Source organism: Ranitomeya variabilis, chromosome 4, assembly GCF_051348905.1.
Source record: "Ranitomeya variabilis isolate aRanVar5 chromosome 4, aRanVar5.hap1, whole genome shotgun sequence".
Classification (NCBI taxonomy): Eukaryota; Metazoa; Chordata; class Amphibia; order Anura; family Dendrobatidae; genus Ranitomeya; species Ranitomeya variabilis.
The window spans coordinates 604,671,605-604,697,236 of record NC_135235.1 but is presented as its reverse complement, the minus strand read 5'-3'; the positions used below and the strand labels follow the sequence as shown (position 1 = coordinate 604,697,236).

At 44.6% G+C, this 25,632-nt stretch overlaps 1 protein-coding gene across 1 annotated transcript; it reads left to right on the top strand.

Annotated features, from left to right (window-relative positions):
- The first annotated feature begins 529 nt into the window (after positions 1-529).
- LOC143769232 (CCN family member 5-like) lies at positions 530-23,709 on the top strand. Its single transcript, XM_077257770.1, has 5 exons — positions 530-691; positions 3,547-3,763; positions 6,030-6,281; positions 19,531-19,700; positions 21,771-23,709. Exons 1-5 carry the CDS (start codon positions 638-640, stop codon positions 21,990-21,992), a joined length of 915 nt encoding a protein of 304 aa, XP_077113885.1. The 5' UTR covers positions 530-637; the 3' UTR covers positions 21,993-23,709.
- The last annotated feature ends 1,923 nt before the right edge of the window (positions 23,710-25,632 follow it).

The following is a 25,632-nucleotide window of genomic DNA, read 5'->3' as shown; positions in this document are numbered from 1 at the left end:
CTAAGTGAGCCAGATCACCAAATAGAGCCGGACTGCCTATCACTAATGAGAATCTCCTTACCTCTCAGCATTCCTGGCTCTTTCGATGAGCCAGTCTGACATAGCATCATCATTGTAGCATGACGCACACATACAGCTTCACACCAGACCATCTATTCACAGGTATCCCGTCCAGTGGACACAGAATACTGACCTGGCCGATGGACTGGAGTCCTGCGAATCAATTGTCCCATCTCTAGTTGTCAGAATTAGTAAATGGAATACCTGGTTCTATAGCATAAGGTGTTTGAACTTTGGACATGGATCATTTTATGACGACTGAGTGGTCACTTTTCTGCCATATGTCTTATACCATTGTCATCATCAGAAGATTTCCCTGGATAACGAACAAAGCTGTCAACATGTGCAACTGCGACTTTCCTTGTAGCTCATCTGTTTTCTTTTTGTCAGATTTTTTGATTTAAGGTGAGTTAAAAACATGAGCTGAAATGAGAGACATTTAAAAAAAAAAAAAAAGAAAATCTTGTCAAAAGTCCAAGGGACTGGTGTTTGTACTGCTGCCTGTGAGTAACATCCCAGCTCTGCAGCCCTACACACCAGTGCCGGACTGTCCACACAGCAGACACAGCCTGCTGGGATGATACCAGGCTGCAGGGGAACGTTGGTGCTTCTGGCCTGCACGCTGTCTCAGGTAAGATCACCTGGACTTACATTCAATGAAGAATACAGCATGCCAACATATCAGTCCAGTCATTTGCTGTGTCCTCTGCATTTCTTACATGTTCTGCATTATAGGTTTGGACTTATTTCATTAGAGTTAGACTGGTACGTTTGAAGTTAGTCTTTATTGGGTTGAGGTACAGTATATCCGGTTGGGGTGTGTCTGGTTTGGGTAATGCTGCCTATAGGATACAAACAGTAATGGCTAACACAAGTTTTACACAAGTAATGGCAACTATCTGACAAAAATGTTGTCTGTCAGATTGGATTTTTGAGCTGTTCTCAGCTGAAAATAAAAATATAAGGTATTTCTAGTAAAATTCAGATGTCCTGACCTGTCTTTGGTCAGACCAGCCACACAAATAATTCAATATGTGATTGTTCAAATGTATCCCGAACCGTACTTATCTTATGTGTATGTGTAACACTCCAGGAATTCGGTTGTTACAGTGGTATTGCCTTCCTTACAGGGAGGGTGATGCCTTGCCTGGAAGCGACAAGAATCCCTATAACAGGTAACACGTACGCACAACACTGTTCTGACTCCAGGCCAGAAGGGGGAGCTCTAGACTTGGTTTGAGGGTAGCTTCCCCATATATTCTGGCTGGAGGAGGAGTCAGTAGTCAGTCTGTGAGCCGTGCAGACATGAGGTTCTGCAGCTTCTGGCAGGAGAGTCAGACAGTCTGTAAGAGACAGTGAGGGGAGAAGGAGCAAAGGAGAAAAGAGAGAGAAACTGGAGGGGAACTGCGAGTGGACTCCCTCCAGGATCAAGCGCAAAAAAACGGAGGCTGGAATTCTGAGGTTGTGGGGGTAACTGTATGCCCCACAGCAGAAACTGGCGGGCAGGAGATTCCAAGTCTCCTGGCCACCACTATATCCGAAGGCACAGCAGCAGATAGAGTCCGGAGTCACCACGATAGAGGGGGCTCGAGTTGCCTGCCATGCAAGTAATAGCCACCTAAAAGGACAGAGAGAGAAAGAGAGGACCTTATACGAAGCCTCAGGCAGCAAGGAACTTAGAACACAGCGCAGAAAGGAAGGCTTCCAACCCCACCTGGCTAGGGGGATTCCGAATCGCTTCCAGGCTGCCCGGATTCCAATGACCACCTGTAACCTGTACCTGAACTGCATCAGTAAAAGATAAAGAGACGGCAACCTTGTGTCCTCCAATTCTTTCTTGCACGTCACCATCTATCATCCTTTCTAACTACATTGGGAGCCCTGGGGACTAAGCTCTACCTGTGGGGAGCTGTACCATCTAGGCTGCAATACCATCATCTCCAGTGAACCCCTTTAAGCAGCGTCGGCCATCCCTGGCCGAGCACCACAGGTGGCGTCACAAATACTATTACATTAGACTTTATTCCCATCTCTATTAACTCCCTTTTACTGGACGCCCAGGGCCACGAACCGGGTCATTGCCACCATGACCACCCCTTTAAGAACAGAAGCGGCCCGTTACCGAGTACCCCTCGGTACTAGCAGGCGCTCCATATGGACAACTTAAATGCCCCCATATACATTAGACTAAAGTTGGCCAAACTCACTGAAAGTGACGAGTTTGGCTAACAGTCTAATGTGTATGGGAGCCTTCTGACTGCAACCCCAATAGATGATGTCAGGGAACAGAAAGATCTGACATTTTTGTTTTCTAGAAACAAACCACCAGCGAGTGAGCGCTCTTCTGTATGGGAGAGGTAAGGGAAGATAAATGCTAGTCAATGATCAGCCAAAACAACATCTGGCTGATAGCCATCTAAGTGTGTAAGGGGCTTTGGTCTATTGGCAATAGCTGGTTGGATTGGCGTTAGTCTATTTAGTTATTATGGTTGGATTGTTGCGAGTTTGGGTTAGCTTAACCACCTCTGCCTTTTTCCAGCTAATCTGCACATATACATTAGATTCTGCCAAACTCGTCAATTTATGAAGGACCTGCTAACCATCTAATGTTCATAGGGGTGTCCTAACCCTGTCCTTCTCATATGTTGAGAGAAGTAAATGTTAACCATATCGTAGTTCAACATATCAAATCCTTTTGTTAGGGTGGTAATCCTAAACCAGATGTGTATAACAGCGACTTATTCCCCTCTTGCTATGGAGAACACAAAGAAACTTGGCCAAGAATGAATAGGAAGATCAGAAGGAATATCTGTTGGATGACAACAACCTAAAGCGTATGGCCTGCTTAATACCATAGAGACTCAATGTGATCATCTAGGCCAGCACTTCTCAAATTTTTGCAACTGGCTCCCAACAGCAAAAATCATAGTGAGGCATGGGCCTCACCATTAGTCATAGTCCATAACAATTTTGTTAAACCTGAGATTGACGCAACCATAGAAATAGAGATGAGTAATTTGATTAGTGCTAACCTGGTCTGGCATCCAATCTTGCTCAATATGGCAGTCAGTCTTCACTACGACTGACAAGCATGACTTTGAATCCTGGCTGCCATCAGATATTATGCGAAGTCATGACATCAAGATCCTAATAAGAGGCACATAGGATGTTGGGCCGTGGATGTCAGGTATACAATGGAGACTAGACTGGATGCCAGACCAGGTCAGTACAAATTAAATTGCTCATCTCTTATAGAAAGACCTGTGCACAATATAATCACTTCTGTGATAACTGACTCCCCAATGTCACTTAACCGACAACAGGGTGATCCTCATAAGTGTGAGATACTGATGTAGATGGTATGAGAAGATGGAGCCGGGTGTAAGAGTTAGAATTCAGGGTTGACCTACATGCAATCTATGATCTGTTGTGTTATGGAGGAAAATTTAATACACTAATTTTGCTTTATATTTTATTTAATTTCAGATTTGCTCACATATATGCAGACTCCCATGTTCCTGCCCCTGGATACCAGCCCAATGTCCTCCTGGCTCATCCCTAATTGTAGACGGCTGTGGGTGCTGCAAGATCTGTGCACGGCGTATTGGAGAACCTTGTGACCAGATTAATCTGTGCGATCAGAGGCAGGAACTGACATGCGATTATTCTACAAGCATCGACGGAAGAGGAGGAACCTGTAACTGTAAGATGCCACCCACACAGAACCCTACAGTCAGCATTGCTTGTTAGTTGTTGTCCAAACTGTACTTGTCTATGCTGATTTCCCTAGGTTAACCAGTTGTTGGTATGCCTTATTATGAGCCAAGCTTTTTTGGTTTGTTTTGTACCCTGGAGTAGGATTATATGAAAAAAACACTGGAGGAAGTGTCCAAAACGTACTAGCATTCATTTCTAAATTGCCACATGGAGACACTCAATCTAATTTATTTCAACGCAGGTTTTTTGGCCCCAGCTTTGGAAAGTGTCTAGAAATAGGAAGGCTAAAGGATGATAAAATTCACATTTATCAAAGATTTACACCAATATTAGCGGGTAGAATTGTATCAGCCATTAAGGAAGACAAAAGTGCCTAGAGAGTGGCACCACTTACAGTATGTTATGAACTGACTTCATTCCGATAAATTTGGGACAATTGACACAATTTTTGCCAAATGGTAGATAACAAGTAACCCTATGATAGTCCTGACACTAGTGTATTCAAAAAAATTGATATTTCACCCCCAAAGACTATTGTACTAGCCCTGATCCTACAAATATCATATTCTGCACTTGCCTATTCTGGAACTAGAAATCAGGACTAAAGGCCAATTTTACCCCCAAACTATTTATAGGCTCATGTAGCTTTTTGAAAGACAAGTCCAGCAATACCTTTACACGACCAGTCCATTCCTCCATTACTGAGAAATCAGCATTTGAATTTATATGCATATGATGCTGAAGGACTATGGTAGATTTAAAACTTCTGTCACTCCAGCTCTATTAACCACCCAGTGCCATCTCCTCCTGCTTCACTCACTGCCTCTATGCTGTGTGACTTCAGGCAAAGGAGTTGTCAATCAAGCAGGTGTCGGCACTTGGCACGGAATAGAGCTGGAGTGACAGAAGCTTCAGATCTTCAAAAATGTTTCAGCCGCAATCCTCAGCAACAGAAGATCGGACTGGCCATGTAATGGTATTGCTGGACTTGTCTTTGAAAGCTTCACATGGATATAAAGAGTTTGGAGGGAAGGTGAAATCCTGATGACTGGCTTCCTTTAACCAGCATGAAAAAAAATATCTAAAAGTTGATCAGCAATGGTTTACTGGCTGACAAAAACTGTATGGGGGAAAATCGTACTGTCCCCATACAGCAGTGTTCCCTAACTCCGTGTCTCCAGAGCCACCAATAGGTGTTTTCAGGATTTCCTTAGTATTACCCAGGTAATAATTTCATCACCTGACAGGTAAGAATTTCATCACCTCTGCAATACTAAGGAAATCCTGAAAACATGATCTGTTGGTGACTTTTGAGGACAGAAGTTGGGGAACACTGCCATACAGCATAATGTTATCAGCAGCACATGAACTGTTTACAAAGGTAGCCAACAACGATGATTTTTAGGCCGGGATAAAGAATACGATCAGCTGATTAATTACATTTTTCTTCATTCAGAAGCTGATTGTTGTCATGTTCATTTTCAGGAACAAAATTTGATTGTTGATTCATGAAAATTGTTCTTAAAGGAAGCTTGTCATGTAAAAAAACAGTATTAATCTGCAGATATAGGGTTAATCTGAAATTTGATATTGTTCTAAAGTCGTACTGAAACCATGACTACTGGGAGAAAATTAACTTTATTACTCTTCGCAGTCACCGGCTTTCAGTCGTACAGGCACGGCCAGTCCAGCTTCAGTCACTACTCAGTACATAGTGAATGGTGACCATAACTACACCCCAGCACTGACTGACAGCCGACTTTGCAGTACATCAGTGCTGAGCAGGCTGTCAGTCAGTGTCTGGATGTGGTTACAGCCACCGCTCACTGTGTACTGAGCAGTGACTAAAGCCACGTCTCTGTGACTGAAAGCCAAAGAAGGCTGGGACAAGGTAATTTCCTCCCAGTAGCTGGGCTTTCAGTACAGTGGCAACACACAGATTTAGAACACTATTAACTTGCAGAGTAACCCTATATCTGCAGGTTAATAGAGTTTTGAGACATGACAAGTTACCTTTAAGGCAATTAAGAAGCTGTTTAGAGAAACCAGAAGATGTTTACAGTGCCCACCTCTATCTCTAGTTACATTATCACAAAGCGCATATTTCCATATCAGTAGTCAATTCGACAACATAATGATACTGGACAAGATATAGATTTTATTTTTACATTTATGTTGTGTTCTTCAAAGGATCAAGCATGACATTCACAAACTAATATCTACTGATATTCATGACATGGACTCTCCCCCAGATAACGAGGATGACAGCTGCAACGTTGATGGAAAAGTCTATGAAGATGGAGAAACATTTCAGCCCAGCTGTAAAGTCCAGTGCACATGTGTGGATGGTGGTGTAACCTGTATCCCTCTGTGCAGTGAGGACATCAGGCTTCCGAGCCCAACATGCCCCTTTCCTATCAGAGTGAATGTCCCAGGGAAGTGCTGCCATGAGTGGATATGTAATGGACCCCAACAGCCCAAGCTCCTTAACAGGGTGGAACTAGGTAATTGAAAAATAATTGTGAATACATTAACAATTTGACCAGACTGATGACAAGAATCTAACATTAATATTGTAGTCCTCCTTTGTGAACATTTGTGGCAGTTAGTCAAGGCAGGAGACAGGTAACCCACACTTTGTACTCCTGTGAGGGAGGGCCAGGGCCATAGCTGTGGCTGAGATTAGCAGGTCTTGCACGCTCTGGTTTCCTGTCACATGCAGATAACGTCCCATGATCAATGTACTTGCCTCATTACTCTTTGCACCATCTGGGCCTTCTCTCCATTGCCTACGGTCCCTTCCGATCATTTGGGTGCAAATAGAGACACAGTCCAGTTGCTACTTAAAACATAAAACTTTACTTTCTTCTTTGCACAGCACATCGTTAACAGATACAGCATTTGCATAGGGTTCCTTACGGCTCACGCTTTCCACTTTCCCTGCACTCTTTCCTTGGTCCTTCAGTACGTGCCTTGGTCGTACCACTTCTTACGGTAGCGCAGCGTCCTCCCTGTCCAGATTCTCTGCACTTGGGGATTCCCTCGTCCGTTTTGCATTGGATCTTAGGGCATCAGCCCATGTGATGACTTGCCACATATTGAGCGACCTGCGCCCCCAAACTGCTGTGGACCCACTGTTACTTCTGCTTCACCACTGTTGTACCTACCCTATACCAATTCAGCTGCACTTCTGTTCACTGAGCCCTGGATGGCTGGGTCCTTTACTTTAACGTTACGGGGCTGCTGAATAGCTCGGGCTCAAAGCCCACCCGAGTTGTCTGGGCTCCCTAGCCTCTCTGGTCTAGATAAGAAGCTGTTTCTGCCTTATCACCCAGCTATCCCCTCCTATAGTTAACTAGTTACACCACTTATTATAATACGGTGTCATGGGCCCCATCTAGTGGGCCGAAAAGGTACTACATTTTCCCTATGCTCATCATTGTGTATTAGCAAAACATAGAAATATATATATTTACAGTTTTACATAAAGGTAACATTTACTCTTGTGTATGTTGCCATCGCCGCAGTTTCTACAAAGGTGCAGGAAGGAGTGGCACCTCAGTGCGGCAAGGCGGCCACCAATGTGTCAGTGGGGCCGGAGGCTCCAGGAGCTGTGGGACTGCAGCGCCCCAGAGTCCTGGTTGTTGCAGTACTGATGCTCCGCCGCTAAGGGGGGCTATGGTACGTCTGATGGCACTGAAGGAGTTCACCTGACAAGGTATCACAGACACCAATACACTTCACAGTCTGGCCTCCAGGGGGAGCTAAGGGTGCTATGTATTAGGCCACTCCTCACAATCTGGTAAAACTGGGGGTTAGGTAGGAAGTTAGTCAGAAGCTGACTGGGTTGGAACCAGGCAAAATCCTGTGGCAGAGGTTGTTGCAGGGGAAGATTCAGGGGGGTCCCTGTCAGGGGTGGGATCCTGACAGAGGCCTAGCGAACAGAGAGAACGTTACGGGACCGCGCCTGCACTTCATTGCGGCGGTACCCCAAGAAAGGACAAGAAGCGAGGTTTATTGTGCTGAGTGAGAAACGAGATTGACGCAACAAGGAGAAACACCAGTAGGAGTCGTGCTGTAAGACGAGGCAACATCCTACTGAGGCGCGTAGCCGGTGGCCGGAACGCCGAGGAAGTATTGAGCTCCAGGCCTTACTTCAAACCTACGGCAGGACAGTCAGTTATAGGCGGGCTGTCTCACTCAAATCACCTAAGAAGACATAGGGGGCAACAACAGGAGAGGGGCGACACTAGGGTCCCGGAAGAGCTCCAAGCCTACCCGTCATACGGGTGCGTCCTAGCCATATCATCTGGGGGACGAAGCAGAACATCATAATCGAGTTGTGAGGGAACTTCAGAAACAGACACAACAGTTGTGGGGACTATCCCGTAAGCACAGCAGGGGAGGACCACAACACACAAGCGCTAGAAGGTAGGCACAGATTTCCACCTGCAAAGGGAACTCTGGAGGTGCCATCGGACCGGCCGGACTCCCACAGCCCGGTTAACCATATTCCGGACTGAGGATCCTGAGGCCTTCAGTAAAGAGGTAAAGAGACTGCAACCTGGTGTCCTCGTTATTTACTGCGACCTGCACCGCACCACTACATCATCACCACCCACAGCTTTCATTGGGCGCCCCTCAGCAGGGTCACGGACCGGGCCTAGCCACCGTGACAACCCCAGGACTGAGACTCAGAGGCCCGGTACCGGGTAACCCTCGACCCTGCGGCAGTGGGGGCACTACATGACCACCGCTGGAGGGGATGCAGAGTCGGAGAAACAGTGGGGACTCCTCCTCTAGCGGGTCCTCGTCCCACACCTACATTGTAGTCCAGGGCCCACATGCTGCCCATTACACGAATCAGCGGCCACGTGTGGACTAAAGTGGCCCTCTTGGAACTGAATTTGGTGCCTATTGCACCCAAAAAGGAAATGCCAGGGACTGTTCTGCATCTCTGCAGGGGCAAGGAGTAAAAAAGGGGGAGAAGCCAGCGCTGCTTGTGGTCAGAACGCTAAACATAGAGTGCACATGCATATATTGATTTCTAACTGAGTTTCAAAAATGAGACATTTAGCAAACAATTGATCAATTCTTTGAGCCACCCCGCCACTTCACGGCATTCTCATAATGGGGCAGTCCTACTCTACGTTTTTTATATTCACAGTGCCATTACGGTCTCTAAAAAGCAAGACCACAATAAATGCAAGCTGTACCTGAAGCATTTCTGAATCACTCCCATGACACCAGAGAGGGCAGCACAGATAAAGGTTGACCAGGTCTGGACATAGACATTTCAGGTACAACCTCCACACTGCCTAACCAGCACCATGGATAAAGGGTGAGACAGGCTTGGACACAGGTGCACAATCAAACAAAGCCTAGGGCAGGGCAGGGCTGCTGTGTGTGTCCAGCAGCCTAGGTCAATCACGAAAAAACCCCAGAAAGAATGGCGTACATAACCCAGCGCGCACGGCAACAGTGGTGGTCAACCACAAACCAATATCAAAGTAAAAAGGGGGAGAAGCCAGCGCTGCTTATGGTCAGAATGCAAAACATAAAGTGCACATGCTCATATTGATTTCTAACTGAGTTTCAAAAATTAGACATTTAGCAAACAATTGATCAATTCTTTGAGCCACCCCGCCACTTCACGGCATTCTCATAATGGGGCAGTCCTACTCTACGTTTTTTATATTCGCTGTGCCATTACGGCCTCTAAAAAGCAAGACCACATTAAATGCAAGCTGTACCTGAAGCATTTCTGAATCACTCCCATGGCACCAGAGAGGGCAGCACAGATAAAGGTTGACCAGGTCTGGACATAGACATATCAGGTACAACCTCCACACTGCCTAACCAACACCACAGATAAAGGGTGAGACAGGCTTGGACACAGGTGCACAATCAAACAAAGCCTAGGGCAGGGCAGGGCTGCTGTATGTGTGCACAGCAGCCTAGGTCAATCACGAAACCCCCCCAGAAAGAATGGCGTACATAACCCGGCGCACGGAGCCCAGTATGGCGCCGAAGGACTATGGCTCTCAATGTGGTCCCAAAATGTGGACCATGGTTATTCGTTTTCCCCTCTTCCCAGTTTGTTTGCACCCGTTGGTGCTCCCCTTGCTGGATCATGGGACCAAAACCCCACAGGGGTTACTTATGGTGGACTTTGGGTGCGGCTGCTACAGATTTGAACTGTGTGTCCCTGGACTGTGCTGTTATGACCCCAATGGCGAGGGTCTCAGAGGAACGTGGAAGACTGCAGAATACAAAAATCCAGCTCATAGGGCAGTGGTAACTGGGTTGACCATATATCTACTCCTAACGCCAACACTAGAAGTAGCCGGGGATCATTCCTACGTTGATTCTAGATGACACGCGCCAGCCGGAGAATCTAGCTACCCCTAGTAGAGGAAAACAAAGACCTTTCTTGCCTCCAGAGAAGGGGACCCCAAAGCTGGATAGAAGCCCCCCACAAATAATGACGGTGAGGTAAGAGGAAATGACAAACACAGAAATGAACCAGGTTTAGCACAGAGAGGCCCGCTTACTGATAGCAGAATAAAGAAAGGTAACTTATATGGTCAACAAAAACCCTATCAAAATCCACACTGGAAATTCAAGAACCCCCGAACCGTCTAACGGTCCGGGGGGAGAACACCAGCCCCCCTAGAGCTTCCAGCAAAGGTCAGGATATAGATTTGGAACAAGCTGGACAAAAATACAAAACCAAAACAAATAGCAAAAAGCAAAAGGCAGACTTAGCTGATATAACTGGAACCAGGATCAGTAGACAAGAGCACAGCAGACTAGCTCTGATAACTACGTTGCCAGGCATTGAACTGAAGGTCCAGGGAGCTTATATAGCAACACCCCTAACTAACGACCCAGGTGCGGATAAAAGGAATGACAGAAAAACCAGAGTCAAAAAACTAGTAACCACTAGAGGGAGCAAAAAGCAAATTCACAACAGTACCCCCCCCTTAGTGAGGGGTCACCGAACCCTCACCACGACCACCAGGGCGATCAGGATGAGCGGCATGAAAGGCATGAACTAAATCGGCCGCATGAACATCAGAGGCGACCACCCAGGAATTATCCTCCTGACCATAGCCCTTCCACTTGACCAGGTACTGAAGCCTCCGCCTGGAGAGGCGAGAATCCAAGATCTTCTCCACCACGTACTCCAACTCGCCCTCAACCAACACCGGAGCAGGAGGCTCAGCAGAAGGAACTACAGGCACAATGTACCGCCGCAACAAGGACCTATGAAATACATTGTGAATAGCAAACGACACAGGAAGATCCAGACGAAAAGATACAGGATTAAGGATTTCCAATATCTTGTAAGGCCCAATAAAACGAGGTTTAAATTTGGGAGAGGAGACCTTCATAGGAACAAAGCGGGAAGAAAGCCATACCAAATCCCCAACGCGTAGTCGGGGACCCACACCGCGGCGGCGGTTGGCAAAGCGCTGAGCCTTCTCCTGTGACAACTTCAAGTTGTCCACCACATGATTCCAGATCTGCTGCAACCTATCCACCACAGAATCCACCCCAGGACAGTCAGAAGGCTCCACATGACCCGAAGAAAAGCGAGGATGGAAACCAGAGTTGCAGAAAAAAGGTGAAACCAAGGTGGCGGAACTAGCCCGATTATTAAGGGCAAACTCAGCCAACGGCAAGAATGTCACCCAATCGTCCTGATCAGCAGAGACAAAACACCTCAAATAAGCCTCCAAAGTCTGATTGGTTCGCTCCGTCTGTCCATTAGTCTGAGGATGGAAAGCAGACGAAAACGACAAATCAATGCCCATCCTACTACAAAAGGATCGCCAGAACCTGGAAACGAACTGGGATCCTCTGTCTGACACAATATTCTCAGGGATGCCGTGCAATCGAACCACGTTCTGGAAAAACACAGGAACCAGATCGGAAGAGGAAGGCAGCTTAGGCAAAGGAACCAAATGGACCATCTTGGAGAAGCGATCACATATCACCCAGATAACGGACATGCCCTGAGATAGCGGAAGATCAGAAATGAAATCCATGGAGATATGTGTCCAAGGTCTCTTCGGGACAGGCAAGGGCAAGAGCAAACCGCTGGCACGAGAACAGCAAGGCTTAGCTCGAGCACAAGTCCCACAGGACTGCACAAATGACCGCACATCCCTTGACAAGGAAGGCCACCAAAAGGACCTGGCCACCAGATCTCTGGTGCCAAAAATTCCCGGGTGACCTGCCAACACCGAGGAATGAACCTCGGAAATGACTCTGCTGGTCCACTTATCCGGGACAAACAGTCTGTCAGGTGGACAAGACTCAGGCCTATCAGCCTGAAATCTCTGCAACACACGTCGCAGATCCGGAGAAATAGCTGACAAGATAACTCCATCTTTAAGAATACCAACAGGATCAGCGACTCCAGGAGCATCAGGCACAAAGCTCCTAGAAAGAGCATCGGCCTTCACATTCTTTGAACCAGGTAAATACGAGACAACAAAATCAAAGCGGGAGAAAAACAATGACCAGCGGGCCTGTCTTGGATTAAGGCGTTTAGCAGACTCGAGATACATCAGATTTTTGTGATCAGTCAAGACCACCACACGATGCTTGGCACCCTCGAGCCAATGACGCCACTCCTCAAATGCCCATTTCATGGCCAACAACTCCCGATTGCCCACATCATAATTTCGCTCGGCAGGCGAAAACTTCCTAGAGAAAAAGGCACAAGGTTTCATAACAGAGCAACCAGGGCCTCTCTGCGACAAAACGGCCCCTGCCCCAATCTCCGAAGCATCCACCTCAACCTGAAAGGGAAGTGAGACGTCAGGCTGGCACAAAACAGGCGCCGAAGTAAACCGGCGTTTCAACTCCTGGAAAGCCTCCACGGCAGCAGGAGCCCAGTTAGCTACATCGGAGCCCTTCTTGGTCATATCCGTCAAAGGTTTCACAATGCTAGAAAAATTAGCGATAAAACGACGGTAGAAGTTAGCGAAGCCCAAGAACTTCTGAAGACTCTTAACTGACGAGGGCTGAGTCCAATCAAGAATAGCTCGGACCTTGACTGGGTCCATCTCCACAGCAGAAGGGGAAAAAATGAACCCCAAAAAGGGAACCTTCTGTACACCAAAGAGACACTTTGAGCCCTTGACAAACAAAGAATTTTCACGCAAAATTTTAAAGACCAACCTGACCTGCTCCACATGCGAATCCCAATCATCAGAAAAAACCAAAATATCATCCAGATAAACAATCAAAAATTTATCCAGATACTTCCGGAAAATGTCATGCATAAAGGACTGAAAAACTGAAGGCGCATTGGAGAGCCCAAAAGGCATCACCAAGTACTCAAAATGACCTTCGGGCGTATTGAATGCGGTTTTCCATTCATCACCTTGCTTAATGCGCACAAGGTTGTACGCACCACGAAGGTCTATCTTGGTGAACCACTTGGCACCCTTAATCCGGGCAAACAAGTCAGACAACAGCGGTAAAGGATACTGAAATTTGACAGTGATCTTATTTAAAAGCCGATAATCAATACAAGGTCTCAAAGATCCGTCCTTTTTTGCCACAAAAAAGAATCCCGCACCAAGAGGGGAAGAAGACGGACGAATATGTCCTTTCTCCAGAGACTCCTTGATATATGAACGCATAGCGGTATGTTCAGGTACCGACAGATTAAACAGTCTTCCCTTAGGAAATTTACTGCCTGGGATCAAATCTATAGCACAGTCACAGTCCCTATGAGGAGGCAGTGCACTGGACTCAGACTCACTGAAGACATCCTGATAATCAGACAAATACTCCGGAACTTCCGAAGGCGTAGAAGAAGCAATAGACACAGGCAGGGAATCCCCATGAATACCACGACAGCCCCAACTTGAGACTGACATAGCCTTCCAGTCCAGGACTGGATTATGGGTCTGTAACCATGGCAGCCCCAAAACAACCAAATCATGCATTTTATGTAAAACCAGGAAACGTATCACCTCGCGGTGTTCAGGAGTCATGCACATGGTAACCTGTGTCCAATACTGCGGTTTATTTGCTGCCAATGGTGTAGCATCAATACCCCTAAGAGGAATAGGATTTTCTAATGGTTCAAGAGTAAAACCACAGCGCTTAGCAAATGAGAGATCCATGAGACTCAGGGCAGCACCTGAATCCACAAACGCCATGACAGGATAAGATGACAATGAGCAAATCAAAGTTACAGACAGAATAAATTTAGGTTGCAAATTACCAACGGTGACAGGACTAACAACCTTAGCTATACGTTTAGAGCATGCTGAGATAACATGTGTAGAATCACCACAGTAGTAGCACAAGCCATTCCGGCGTCTATGAATTTTCCGCTCATTTCTAGTCAGGATTCTATCACATTGCATTAAATCAGGTGTCTGTTCAGACAACACCATGAGGGAATTTGCGGTTTTTCTATCACATTGCACCGAATCAGGTGTCTGTTCAGACAACACCATGAGGGAATTTGCGGTCTTGCGCTCCCGCAACCGCCGGTCAATTTGAATAGCCAGTGCCATAGTATCATTCAGACCTGTGGGAATGGGAAAACCCACCATAACATTCTTAATGGCTTCAGAAAGGCCATTTCTAAAATTAGCGGCCAGTGCACACTCGTTCCAATGTGTCAGCACGGACCATTTCCGAAATTTTTGGCAATACACTTCAGCCTCGTCCTGCCCCTGAGACATAGCCAGCAAGGCCTTTTCTGCCTGAATCTCAAGATTGGGTTCCTCATAAAGTAAACCGAGCGCCAGAAAAAACGCATCAAGATCAGCCAATGCCGGATCTCCTGGCGCCAGCGAAAAAGCCCAATCCTGAGGGTCGCCCCGTAAGAACGAAATAACAATTTTTACTTGCTGAGCAGAATCTCCAGATGAACAGGGTCTCAGGGACAAAAACAATTTACAATTATTCACGAAATTCCTAAACTTAAACCTGTCTCCGGAAAACAGTTCAGGAATCGGTATTTTAGGTTCTGACCTAGGATTTCTGATAACATAGTCTTGTATGCCCTGCACACGAGTAGCCAGCTGGTCCACACTTGTAATCAAGGTCTGGACATTCATGTCTGCAGCAAGCATAGCCACTCTGAGGTAAAGGGGAAGAAGAAAAAAAAAAAAAAAAAACTCAGAATCTTCTTTCTTATAATCCCTCTTCTGCAATGCATTAAACATTTAATACTGGCCTGGCAAACTGTTATGACCCCAATGGCGAGGGTCTCAGAGGAACGTGGAAGACTGCAGAATACAAAAATCCAGCTCATAGGGCAGTGGTAACTGGGTTGACCATATATCTACTCCTAACGCCAACACTAGAAGTAGCCGGGGATCATTCCTACGTTGATTCTAGATGACACGCGCCAGCCGGAGAATCTAGCTACCCCTAGTAGAGGAAAACAAAGACCTTTCTTGCCTCCAGAGAAGGGGACAAAGCTGGATAGAAGCCCCCCACAAATAATGACGGTGAGGTAAGAGGAAATGACAAACACAGAAATGAACCAGGTTTAGCACAGAGAGGCCCGCTTACTGATAGCAGAATAAAGAAAGGTAACTTATATGGTCAACAAAAACCCTATCAAAATCCACACTGGAAATTCAAGAACCCCCGAACCGTCTAACGGTCCGGGGGGAGAACACCAGCCCCCCTAGAGCTTCCAGCAAAGGTCAGGATATAGATTTGGAACAAGCTGGACAAAAATACAAAACCAAAACAAATAGCAAAAAGCAAAAGGCAGACTTAGCTGATATAACTGGAACCAGGATCAGTAGACAAGAGCACAGCAGACTAGCTCTGATAACTACGTTGCCAGGCATTGAACTGAAGGTCCAGGGAGCTTATATAGCAACACCCCTAACTAACGACCCAGGTGCGGATAAAAGGAATGACAGAAAAACCAGAGTCAAAAAACTAGTAACCACTAGAGGGAGCAAAAAGCAAATTCACAACACTGTGCCCCATTTTACCCTTGGACTAGCCCTCTCTTAAAACACAGCCCACCACCATTTAAGGGCCCGTGGTTCGCTGAAAGGAGAGAGTTGCCGAGCCTGAATGGGGCTCACTAGTGTTAAAGGGTCATCGGGCCACTATGAAGGACTCTTTTATGGACTGTAAATTTAAAGGACTGTGTTGCTTTTAGGTCCTGATGGTCAAGGACGACCATGTTTTAGGAGGGAGGGGTGTAGGGAGGTGACGGAGACCCTCGTTTGACATGGGTATTGCCAGACCCCCAAAGGGAATAGAATCTGTTGCCCAGGACTTAAGGACCGCAACACAGGCCTCAGAACTTTGCAAGGGCTCTGCCGAAGAGACTTCAAGCATCCAGATTCCGGTGTATGAACTACTGCTTCTACCCATTCCCAAGACCTGTAAATAGACTTGGTGGTGAAGTCAGCATACTCCTGTTCCTGCACTTTCCATGTCATCCCCCAGTTCCATCACTCTCATTCCCTTCTTTTGAGGTCCACACCATCAGGCTTTTCCATCCCCTCTCCCTCAGAGTAGCGGTCATATACCGTCCCCCAGGCTCACCCACACAGTTCCTTGACCATTTACTTGCATGGCTCAGATTTACCAACCTTTATCCTGGGAGACTTCAACATCCCCATAAGCATCCCACCTCCCCATCTGCATCCTAGCTTCTATCTCTAACCACTTCTCTTGGCCTCTCACAACTCTCAACCTCTGAGACAAGCCAAGACAGTAACGCCCTTGACCTGGTCTTTGTCTGGCTCTGTTCAATCTCCTACCTAGATAACTCACCTCTTCCCTTCTCTGACCACAACTATTTAATAGTCCCCTTAGGAGACTTGAAGCAGCAATCATCTGATTACCTGAGCTATACATAACAAGGCTTCAACACTACTACGTATAGCAGAAGTCACGATCTCCTATGAACGCTGGCCAGGAACCATCGTTCACAGAAGCATCGTGATGACAGGTATGGCGATTTAGTGCAGAACCCTAGCAGTCCTAACAATCCATCAGCACCCAACAATAAGTTGACAGGGCTGCCGAGGGGTAAGGTTTGTGACACATTTGCGGCCGTCATGTTTTAAATGCGCTGCCAGTGATTAAGAGCGGGATTTAACTCGTTAACAGCTGAGAGTGGATCTTGGATCCACCTGCGGCTGTTAGAGGAGTGTGATGGCTGATTAAATCACCCATCAATTGCTGGGAAAGATGGCAAGGATACTGTAAGGTGTTAAGGCTATCTTCTCAAGGAACGTATTTACTGCGGATCTCCTGCACCCGGGCTAAGCCTCTCACTTGAGATCATGTGACCAAAATATACATCCATGTCAGTGCTACCCCATGGCTGTATGCTTGATGTCAAAAGTAGGAGGGGGACTGGTGTATTATATGTTGAGTGTAAAGAATGACACATAATATCCTGGATTTTTAAGGGACGGTTCACAGGAAGTCACTTCAAAGGAAACATTTAAGGTCAATTTTAGTTTTTAATTAGTATCACTAAACTCACAGTTTAGCTTTTACTAGTAAACGGAACGTCATTGACAAATCTATGAAATAACCTAACTGGTATGACAAGACACAACTGCACACTGAGCTCTTCAGATCATTATCACTTCCCATCTGGTGCTGAAGGGAGCGGTCACCATAATCATGTTATAATAGGTAATTGTACTCTCCTATTGTGCAAGGTGGAGATTCACAGCCGTGGTGACATTATGAGCGCATAATGCGAAGTGAGTCTCCGTAGCATTGGTTGGGGTCCTGGGTTCAGATCCACCCAAACAAAATATTTGCGGATTCTGGGCTCTTGTGGGTTTCCTCTGGGTACTCAAATTTTTTTTGTCAATTTAAAAGCATCCAGTTAGAATACTTTGATTTCATATCAATCTGACCATAGTACATGTCTGATACGTGGAAATTAGATTGTTAACTCCTGGGGCAGAGGTGTTAAACTGCATTCCTCGAGGACCGCCAACAGGTCATGTTTTCAGGATTTCCTTGTATTGCACAGGTGATAATTTAATCACCTGCACAGAATGATTCCAGCACCTTGTGGAATGCTAAGGAAATCCTGAAAACATGACCTGTTGGCGGCCCTCGAGGAATGCAGTTTGACACCTCTGTCCTGGGGAGAGGGACTGATGTAAGTGGAAACATTCTCTGCACATTTAACTAAATACCACTTTGCCACATTTACAGTCTTTTGAGTAAGTAAAGAATCCTCTCAAATTATCCTTTTTTGTAATATTGGCAGTATCAATGTATGTTCCATCCAGTTATGGTGCTGTCATCTTATCTTGCTGAGTTCTGTTATGCAACAGGTAACCAATCACTTAAAGAAAAAATGGATATCGACCTACATAGCCAAACAAAGTTGTTTTCAAAAAAGGTTTTAAATATACTCTCATGATAAATTTTAAAAGGCATTTAAAATACATTGAAATTCCTCAGCCACGCCAACTACAGTATTATCTAACCCTAAGTTTCGCTTATCTGCTTCTTCTGGGGCAAGCTTGCCCTTGAATATGGTGACAGGTAAAACCTTTGGCTTGGGCAATTGCTTGGATGCTGCATGGGATATTAATGTATATAGCATTTGAAATTTGGAACTGAATAAGTATAATAAAACGCCTTTTTTGATGCAACTTTTCTGGCTCTGCTGCCCTACGTTCTGTTGTTCGTTAAGGTGATTCATTACTTATAGTACAACTGGATTTAGCAAGATAAGAGGACAGTAGTGTTACTGGTCAGAACATGCTATAGGTATAATGAAAGAGATAAATCAAAAAAATAGACGGGAAGCTATATGCCATAAAATTACACAAAACTTTTTATTGATACAATATTAAAAGATTAAACGTAAAACCAGTTAGTATGGGGACAGCAAAATGCACACTCCCTTGGAAAAAGCTTAAACGCGAAACGCGTGTCAGGGTTGCCACAGTCATTTAAAGGTACAGTACTTATTATCTTTACTTCCATCCTTAAGGTTTCCTATCCCTGTTCCTTACTATCATGCCCCCTTCTTATCGATTTTTTTGCTGCATACATCATAATTAGGCATTAATTGAAAACTTTTTCATACTTTTTTTGTGGCTGAATCACGTGGAGGCAGTTACTATTATATGGATTGACAATGCAATATATATAAGGATATTGCAAACACTGCTATGGGGCTTGTTATATTTTGACTACTTCACTATGTATGATATATAAAAAAAGATTTTTGGAAGCTTCATTGCTCCACAAATTTATAAACACTTAATCTTCACTTTAATTCTAATAGCAGCTCCATTCTTAAAGGTGATGATTCACCTGTAATTTGTGTACCTTTTTTGCAGTTTTTTTGCATACTGCTGTCCCCTTACTAACTGGTTTAACATTTAATCTTTTAATATTGTATCAATAAAAAGTTTCGTATAATTTTATGGCATATAGCTTCCCGTTTTTTTTTTTTGATTTATGTAATGTTTGGAAGTCCCACGGATCTAGGCATGGTATATACTCTTTGATGTGTATAATGAAAGAGGTAGATCTAGAAGAATTTCTGATATGATCAAAAGTCCGTAGATGCAGTTTAGTGATATTTAATCGGAATTTTATGTAGAAAGATTTATATTAGACTGCTTTTCAGACTTTGTCTTGCTATAGATTACAGAGAGTGTTTGATTGATCTGTTAGATTTTTAATCTCTGTACATTATTGCAGTATATGTTGGATATTCATTACATGTGTTATTGTTGCCAGGCATGGTGGAGTCTAACTGTCCTGAGTGGAGCACAGAATGGGGATCTTGTTCTGCTGACTGTGGCATTGGGATCTCTTTAAGAGTGACAAACCAGAATCTATTCTGCAGAATGGAAAGCCAGAGCCGCCTGTGTATGGTGAGACCCTGTGGAGACCTCTCAGTTGACACAGTAAGTGTTAATGACCCTGACCTTGGCCATGTGCCATATCCCCACCCAAACTATGTGATGCCAAGTATTTCACACATGGTCTCAAGATGAAAACTGCAAATCATCAGTAATTTTTAAAACATAAGGTAACCCTATAATACCCTTGGTGCCACAAAATTGGCTGTGATCCCTTGAGACATGAACTCCAGAAGGTTAATGAAGGTGTCCTCGGGATGTTGGCAGCAGGTCCTGTAAGTCCTGTAAGTTGTCTAGTGTGCCCTTTATAGATCGGAATTGTTCTTCCAGCACATCCCACAAGTGATCAATTGTATTTAGATCTGTGGATTTAGAAACAAGTTATCTCCTTGAACTCTTTGTTAAGTTCCTCACACCATCCTTGAGTAGTTTTTTGCAGTGCGAGAAGACTGATACGCTTTTGTAAGAGGCACTGCCTTTACCGAATACTGCTGCCATGAAGGGGAGTACTTGGCTTTGTACTTTGTCGAATGTTTATTTAGGTGATACTTGTCACAGCCACATAACCAAGGTTTTGAGCAAAACATTTTCCAGAGTATCACACTGCCTCCCCCAGATTGTCTTCTTGCCATAGTGCATCCAGGTGCCATGTCTTCCCGAGGTTGGTGATTCACACACAGCCGGCCTTCTACACAAAACAAAAAACATGGTTTGCCAACTAGGCCACTTTCTTCAATGGCCGAGCTAATGCTCATATGTTAATTTAGGTACTTTCAGCAATGGATAGCAGCCCTACATATAGCTAGGTGTGATGCTCTGTGTCTTCTAATACCTTTTTATAATAGTTTAGATGTTCTGTGTGTTTGACACCTTTCTACCATAGCCAGTAAAAGCTAGCTCAGTAATTTTTGCAACATCAGCTCTTCTGTGGGATCAAACCATAAGGACTACCCTTCGTCTTATGCTTTATTTGGTCTTGGGCACTCATAACCCAGTCCCCAGTTCACCGAATGTCCTCTTTTTGACTACTTGTGTTGGGTATTTACAGTTGCATACTGAGAACACCTGACAACATGTGATTTATAACAGGAAATCTTCACATAACCTACCATATACCAGGAATACCCCACAAGTCCTGACATATACTGGAACCACCCTACAAGACCCACTGGATAGAGGGAAACCACACAAATCCAGATGTAAACTGTGAACACCCTTAATAACACACTGAATCCTGTATCCTGGGAACACCCAAGACCTGCCAAATTCCACAAGACATGATGAATACTGAGAACACCTCACAAGACCTGCTGTATATTGGGAACACAACACAAAACTCACCATATACCAGGAACACCCATCCAAGTCCAGTCATATATTGGGATCACCCCACTAGACTGACCATATACCGAGGAGTATTCCACAAGACTTTCCATATACCAGGAACACCTCACAAGATCGTCTTTTTGCAGATGGTATGAAGCAGTCATTCAGCCATCAAAATTTGTTCCCTTTGTGAAGTCACTGTGATCCTTACACTTGACCATTTTTCCTGCTTCTAATACATCAACTTAAAGAACTGACTGTTCACTCGCTGCCTAGTATATGCCATCGTTGACACGCGTCATGGTCACAAAGTTGTTCACTTGAACGGTATTGAATTTACTTCTAATGTTTTGTCTGATTGGCATTAACCTAATGGCGAATATCTAGATAGATACATGCTGTACATAGTATAGTAAATGCAATTAGCTAATGTAGGGAGTCTGGCCGACAAGGGTCGTCACACCAGCACAATGTACACACTACACAACAGGCCTCATTATTTATAGATGGTCTGACTGACCCTTACATTCTCCTAATCCTGTGCAGTGGGCCTCCTACACTATGCAGCTGTCAGGTTACTTCATACTATGAAGGAACGTGTGACTTCATCCTTTCACTGGCAGATTATAACCGGATTATTCGTATATCCACTGCTCCTATGAAAAGGACAGGTGTCTGTAAGACTGTGGAGAACTTGTCCTCTCATTACATGAATATTCTCCACGCAGTTTTGCAGTTTTCTCTTTTTATCATGTCCTTGACCTATACTAACTCATCTTCTTCCTTCAGGCAGGAGCACCTTGTGTCCCCGTCCTGCAGGCTTCTCATCCGGTAAGGTTGGAGTTCCCTGGTTGTCTCAGTATCCGCCGCTTCCTACTCAAGTTTTGTGGCTCCTGTGGTATGAGGAAATGTGTCCCTCATCAGACATCAACAGAGATGGTGGAGTTTCATTGTACAGAAGGACGTAGCAGGAGATTGATGATGTTCATCCTCTCATGTGTCTGCTACTAGAAGACGACAACGACCCCAGGAGCAACATAATGGAGGCCCAAATGTCCAAATCTTGCCTATTATGTGATCTGCCAAGATCCTGGATTTACAGAAGCACATTTTGTCAAGATATTAGTCAGATTTGTTCTAGCACAAATCTCACATAGACACAATGTGACCCTACGGAGCCATATTTCCCGTATGTAGGACAATGAAGGCTGCAATACTCATTTCTGCATTTTGACCCTAATGTTGTTACACAACATAACTCTGCCAAAATGACTGCAAGAACAAACTCGATTGTAGATCGTTACCATGGACACACATGGTTTTGCAAAGTAGCTGTAGACATAAAACTGTCGAAGATTTATAATCAAGACTACTTATAAAATTATTAGTTTGGATGAAATATTGGCTGGAAAGGTGGGCAAACTATAAATCTACACGCTGGGAAAGCTTTAGTGATAAAAGTATCATGTTGTTTCAATACCTTATGGGGATTGTCCACTTAAATAAAATTATATTTTAACATTAATTTATACAACATAATAATATACTTGTATTAACAAAGGAGCCCCGATCTATAGATATCAGTGCCGGTCAACAGCAGCTCTACTCATAGTTTGTGTTGGACACAAGAGAGCATATTATGTCCAGTTCTGTTTGTGAAAAGGGCTGGTTGGCTGATTCATTTCAATAGGTAAGCCAGACCCCTTCTCTGTGTATTTATTGCTAAGTTTGATAGCGCCATCATTTACAGCACCTTACAGACATTATTTATCCCTGTCCCCATTGGTACAATCTAAATTTCATATCAATATGTCTGGAAGGAAACCCACAGAAACACAAGGAGAACATACAAACTCTGTGCAGATGTTCCCCTTGGTAGGATGTGAACACAGGACTCCAGAGCTGCAAAGCAACAGTCCTAACCACTGAGCCACAGTGCTGCTCCTATGAATTGGTCAAAACAGAGAAGGGGAGCTGGCTTAGCTATTCAAATGAGCCAATCAACCAGCCCCTTTCAAAACAGTACTGGTCCCAGGATAGTACAGAAAATTATCTTTCATGGCAAACAGGAGATGGAGGTAGAACTTCCGGGACCAGTACTGATATCTGCAGATGGGGGCAATTTATTTTTTAACACAAGTGTATTGGTAAGTTGTATATATTTATATTTAACTCACATGGAATGAAATATTTGTTTTCAAGTGGACAACACTTTAATATATGGGAGTGGCTGATGAAATGTTATTCTCTAAAGCAGCGTTCCCCAACTCCAGTCCTCAAGAGCCACCAACAGGTCATGTTTTCAGGACTCCCTTTCTATTGCACAGGAATTATCACGGACAATACAAAGAAAATCCTGAAGACATGATCTGTTGGTGGCTCTTGAGAACTCAAGTTGGGAAACACTGCTCTAAAGGAATGAAGAAAACCTGAAAAAAATGGTGGAGGGGGATTCAAGGTGAACTGAGCCTAGACCTAATGCTATATTAAATTTGAAAAATGGCAGTACTTTATCTCCCGAAAACAGCATTACTCATGTCAATATGTGCTAGTTGCAATACCATACACCACCATGGACAGGAGGGGCAGTGTTACTGAAATGTAAAGCAAACCCATTAAACCCTTAGCCTTAGTCTACTTTTCAAGGAATACTCCATTTTGGAGGAGTTTTTTTATTTGTAAGAAAATGATGACGTGCATATAACAGAAAAATTATTGTCCTTTATATAAAAAAATAAATAAAATTGAACGAAAACAAGTAATATTGTTAATGTGAAGAAAATTACACAATCATCTATCCTCGTCTCTACATCTTCGATAGGGTTCGTTTTTCCTCATTACTCATTATCTTCCTGTTTCAACCAAAACTCTCTCCCAATATAATGAATAATGGATGCAGCACAAAGTATTTAAGTGAAGTATGTACTGATATTGGGGAATGTAAAGTTTTCCATTTTGGATGTAACATTAGACCTCCATCTGTGCATGTCAAGGAAGATCAGACTTTATCATGGTGAGTCCTTTGAGCTATTGAATCATAATAATAGCTTGAAGGACATGAAGGTCACATACATAGATTTATAGTAGTCTAGTAAATGTCCATATTGTACAGACACATGGCCTTAAATCCCTGTAGATGTTGAAGTTTACCACAAAATCTCCTCTTTTCCACCCCTGATTTCTCCCAGTAGATGAATTCCCCCACTAGATAAATTGTGGCACCTGAAAAGGGAGACATTTGTGTTTGAGGAACTGGACAAACACTATGAATGGGAATAATATGGAGGTGGAGCGTAAATACACTGCTCAAAAAATAAAGGGAACAATAACATACCACATCCTAGATATCACTGAATGAAATATTCCAGTTGCAAATCTTTATTCATGACATAGTTGAATTAGTTGAGGACAATAAAAAATAAAAATGATCAATGTAAATCAAAATTGATATTCCATGGAGGTCTGGGTTGGAATGATAATCATAGTGGAAAATCAAATTACAGGGTGATCCAACTTCAGTGGAAATGCCTCAAGACAAGGAAATTATAGTAGTGTGTGTGGCCTCCATGTGCCTGTATGACCTCCCTACAACGCCTGGGCATGCTCCTTCTGAGAGATCTCCTCCCAGACCAGGATTAAAGGATCAGTCAACTCCTGGACAGTCTGTGGTGCAGAGTGGCATTGGTGGATCTAACGAAACATGATGTGCCCTATTCTATTCAACATCAATGCCTTCATCAAGCAGGAACTACTGGCGCATTGTAGCCACATGAGGCCTAGCATTGTCATGCATCAGAAGGAACCTCACAATGGGTCTGAGGAGCTCATCCCAGTACCTAGTGGCAGTCAGGGTACCTCTGGCTAGCACATGGAGTGCTGTTCGGCCCTCCAAAGAAATGCCTACCCACACCATTACTGATCCATTGCCAAACCGGTCATGCTGGAAGATGTTGCAGGCAGCAGAATGTTCTCCACAGCATCCCCAGACTCTGTCACGTCTGTCTCATGTGCTCAGTGTGAACCTGCTCTTACCCATGAAAAGCACAGGGCGGAAGTGTAAAATCTGCTAATCTTGGAGTTCTCTGGCAACTGCCAATTGCCCTGCATGGTGTTGGGCTGTAAGCACAACACCTACTTGTGGACGTCGGACCACCCTCATCGAGTGTGTTTCTGATAGTTTGAGCAAACACATGGATGTTAGTGGCCTTCTGGAAGTCATTTTTCAGGTCTCTAGCACTGCTCCTCCTGTTCCTCTTTGCACAAAGGAGGCGCTAGCGGTCCTGCTGCTGGGTTGTTGCCCTCCTACGGCTCCCTCCACGTCTCCTTGTGTACTGAACTGTCTCCTGGTATGTGATCCATGCTCTGGACACTGTGCTGACAGACACAGCTACCCTTCTTGCCACAGCTCACATTGATGTGCCATCCTGGATGAACTGTACTACCTGAGCAACTTCTGTGGGTTGTAGACACTGCTTCATGCTGCTGTACAGTACCTCTAGGGGTGAGAGCAATGACAAAATGCAAAAGTGACCAAAACAACAGCCAAAAAGGATGAGAAAAGAGAAATGTTCTGTGCTCTCCCCTGCAGAACCACTACTCTATAGGGGTTGTCTTGCTAATTGCCTATCATTTCTACCTGTTGTCTGTCCCA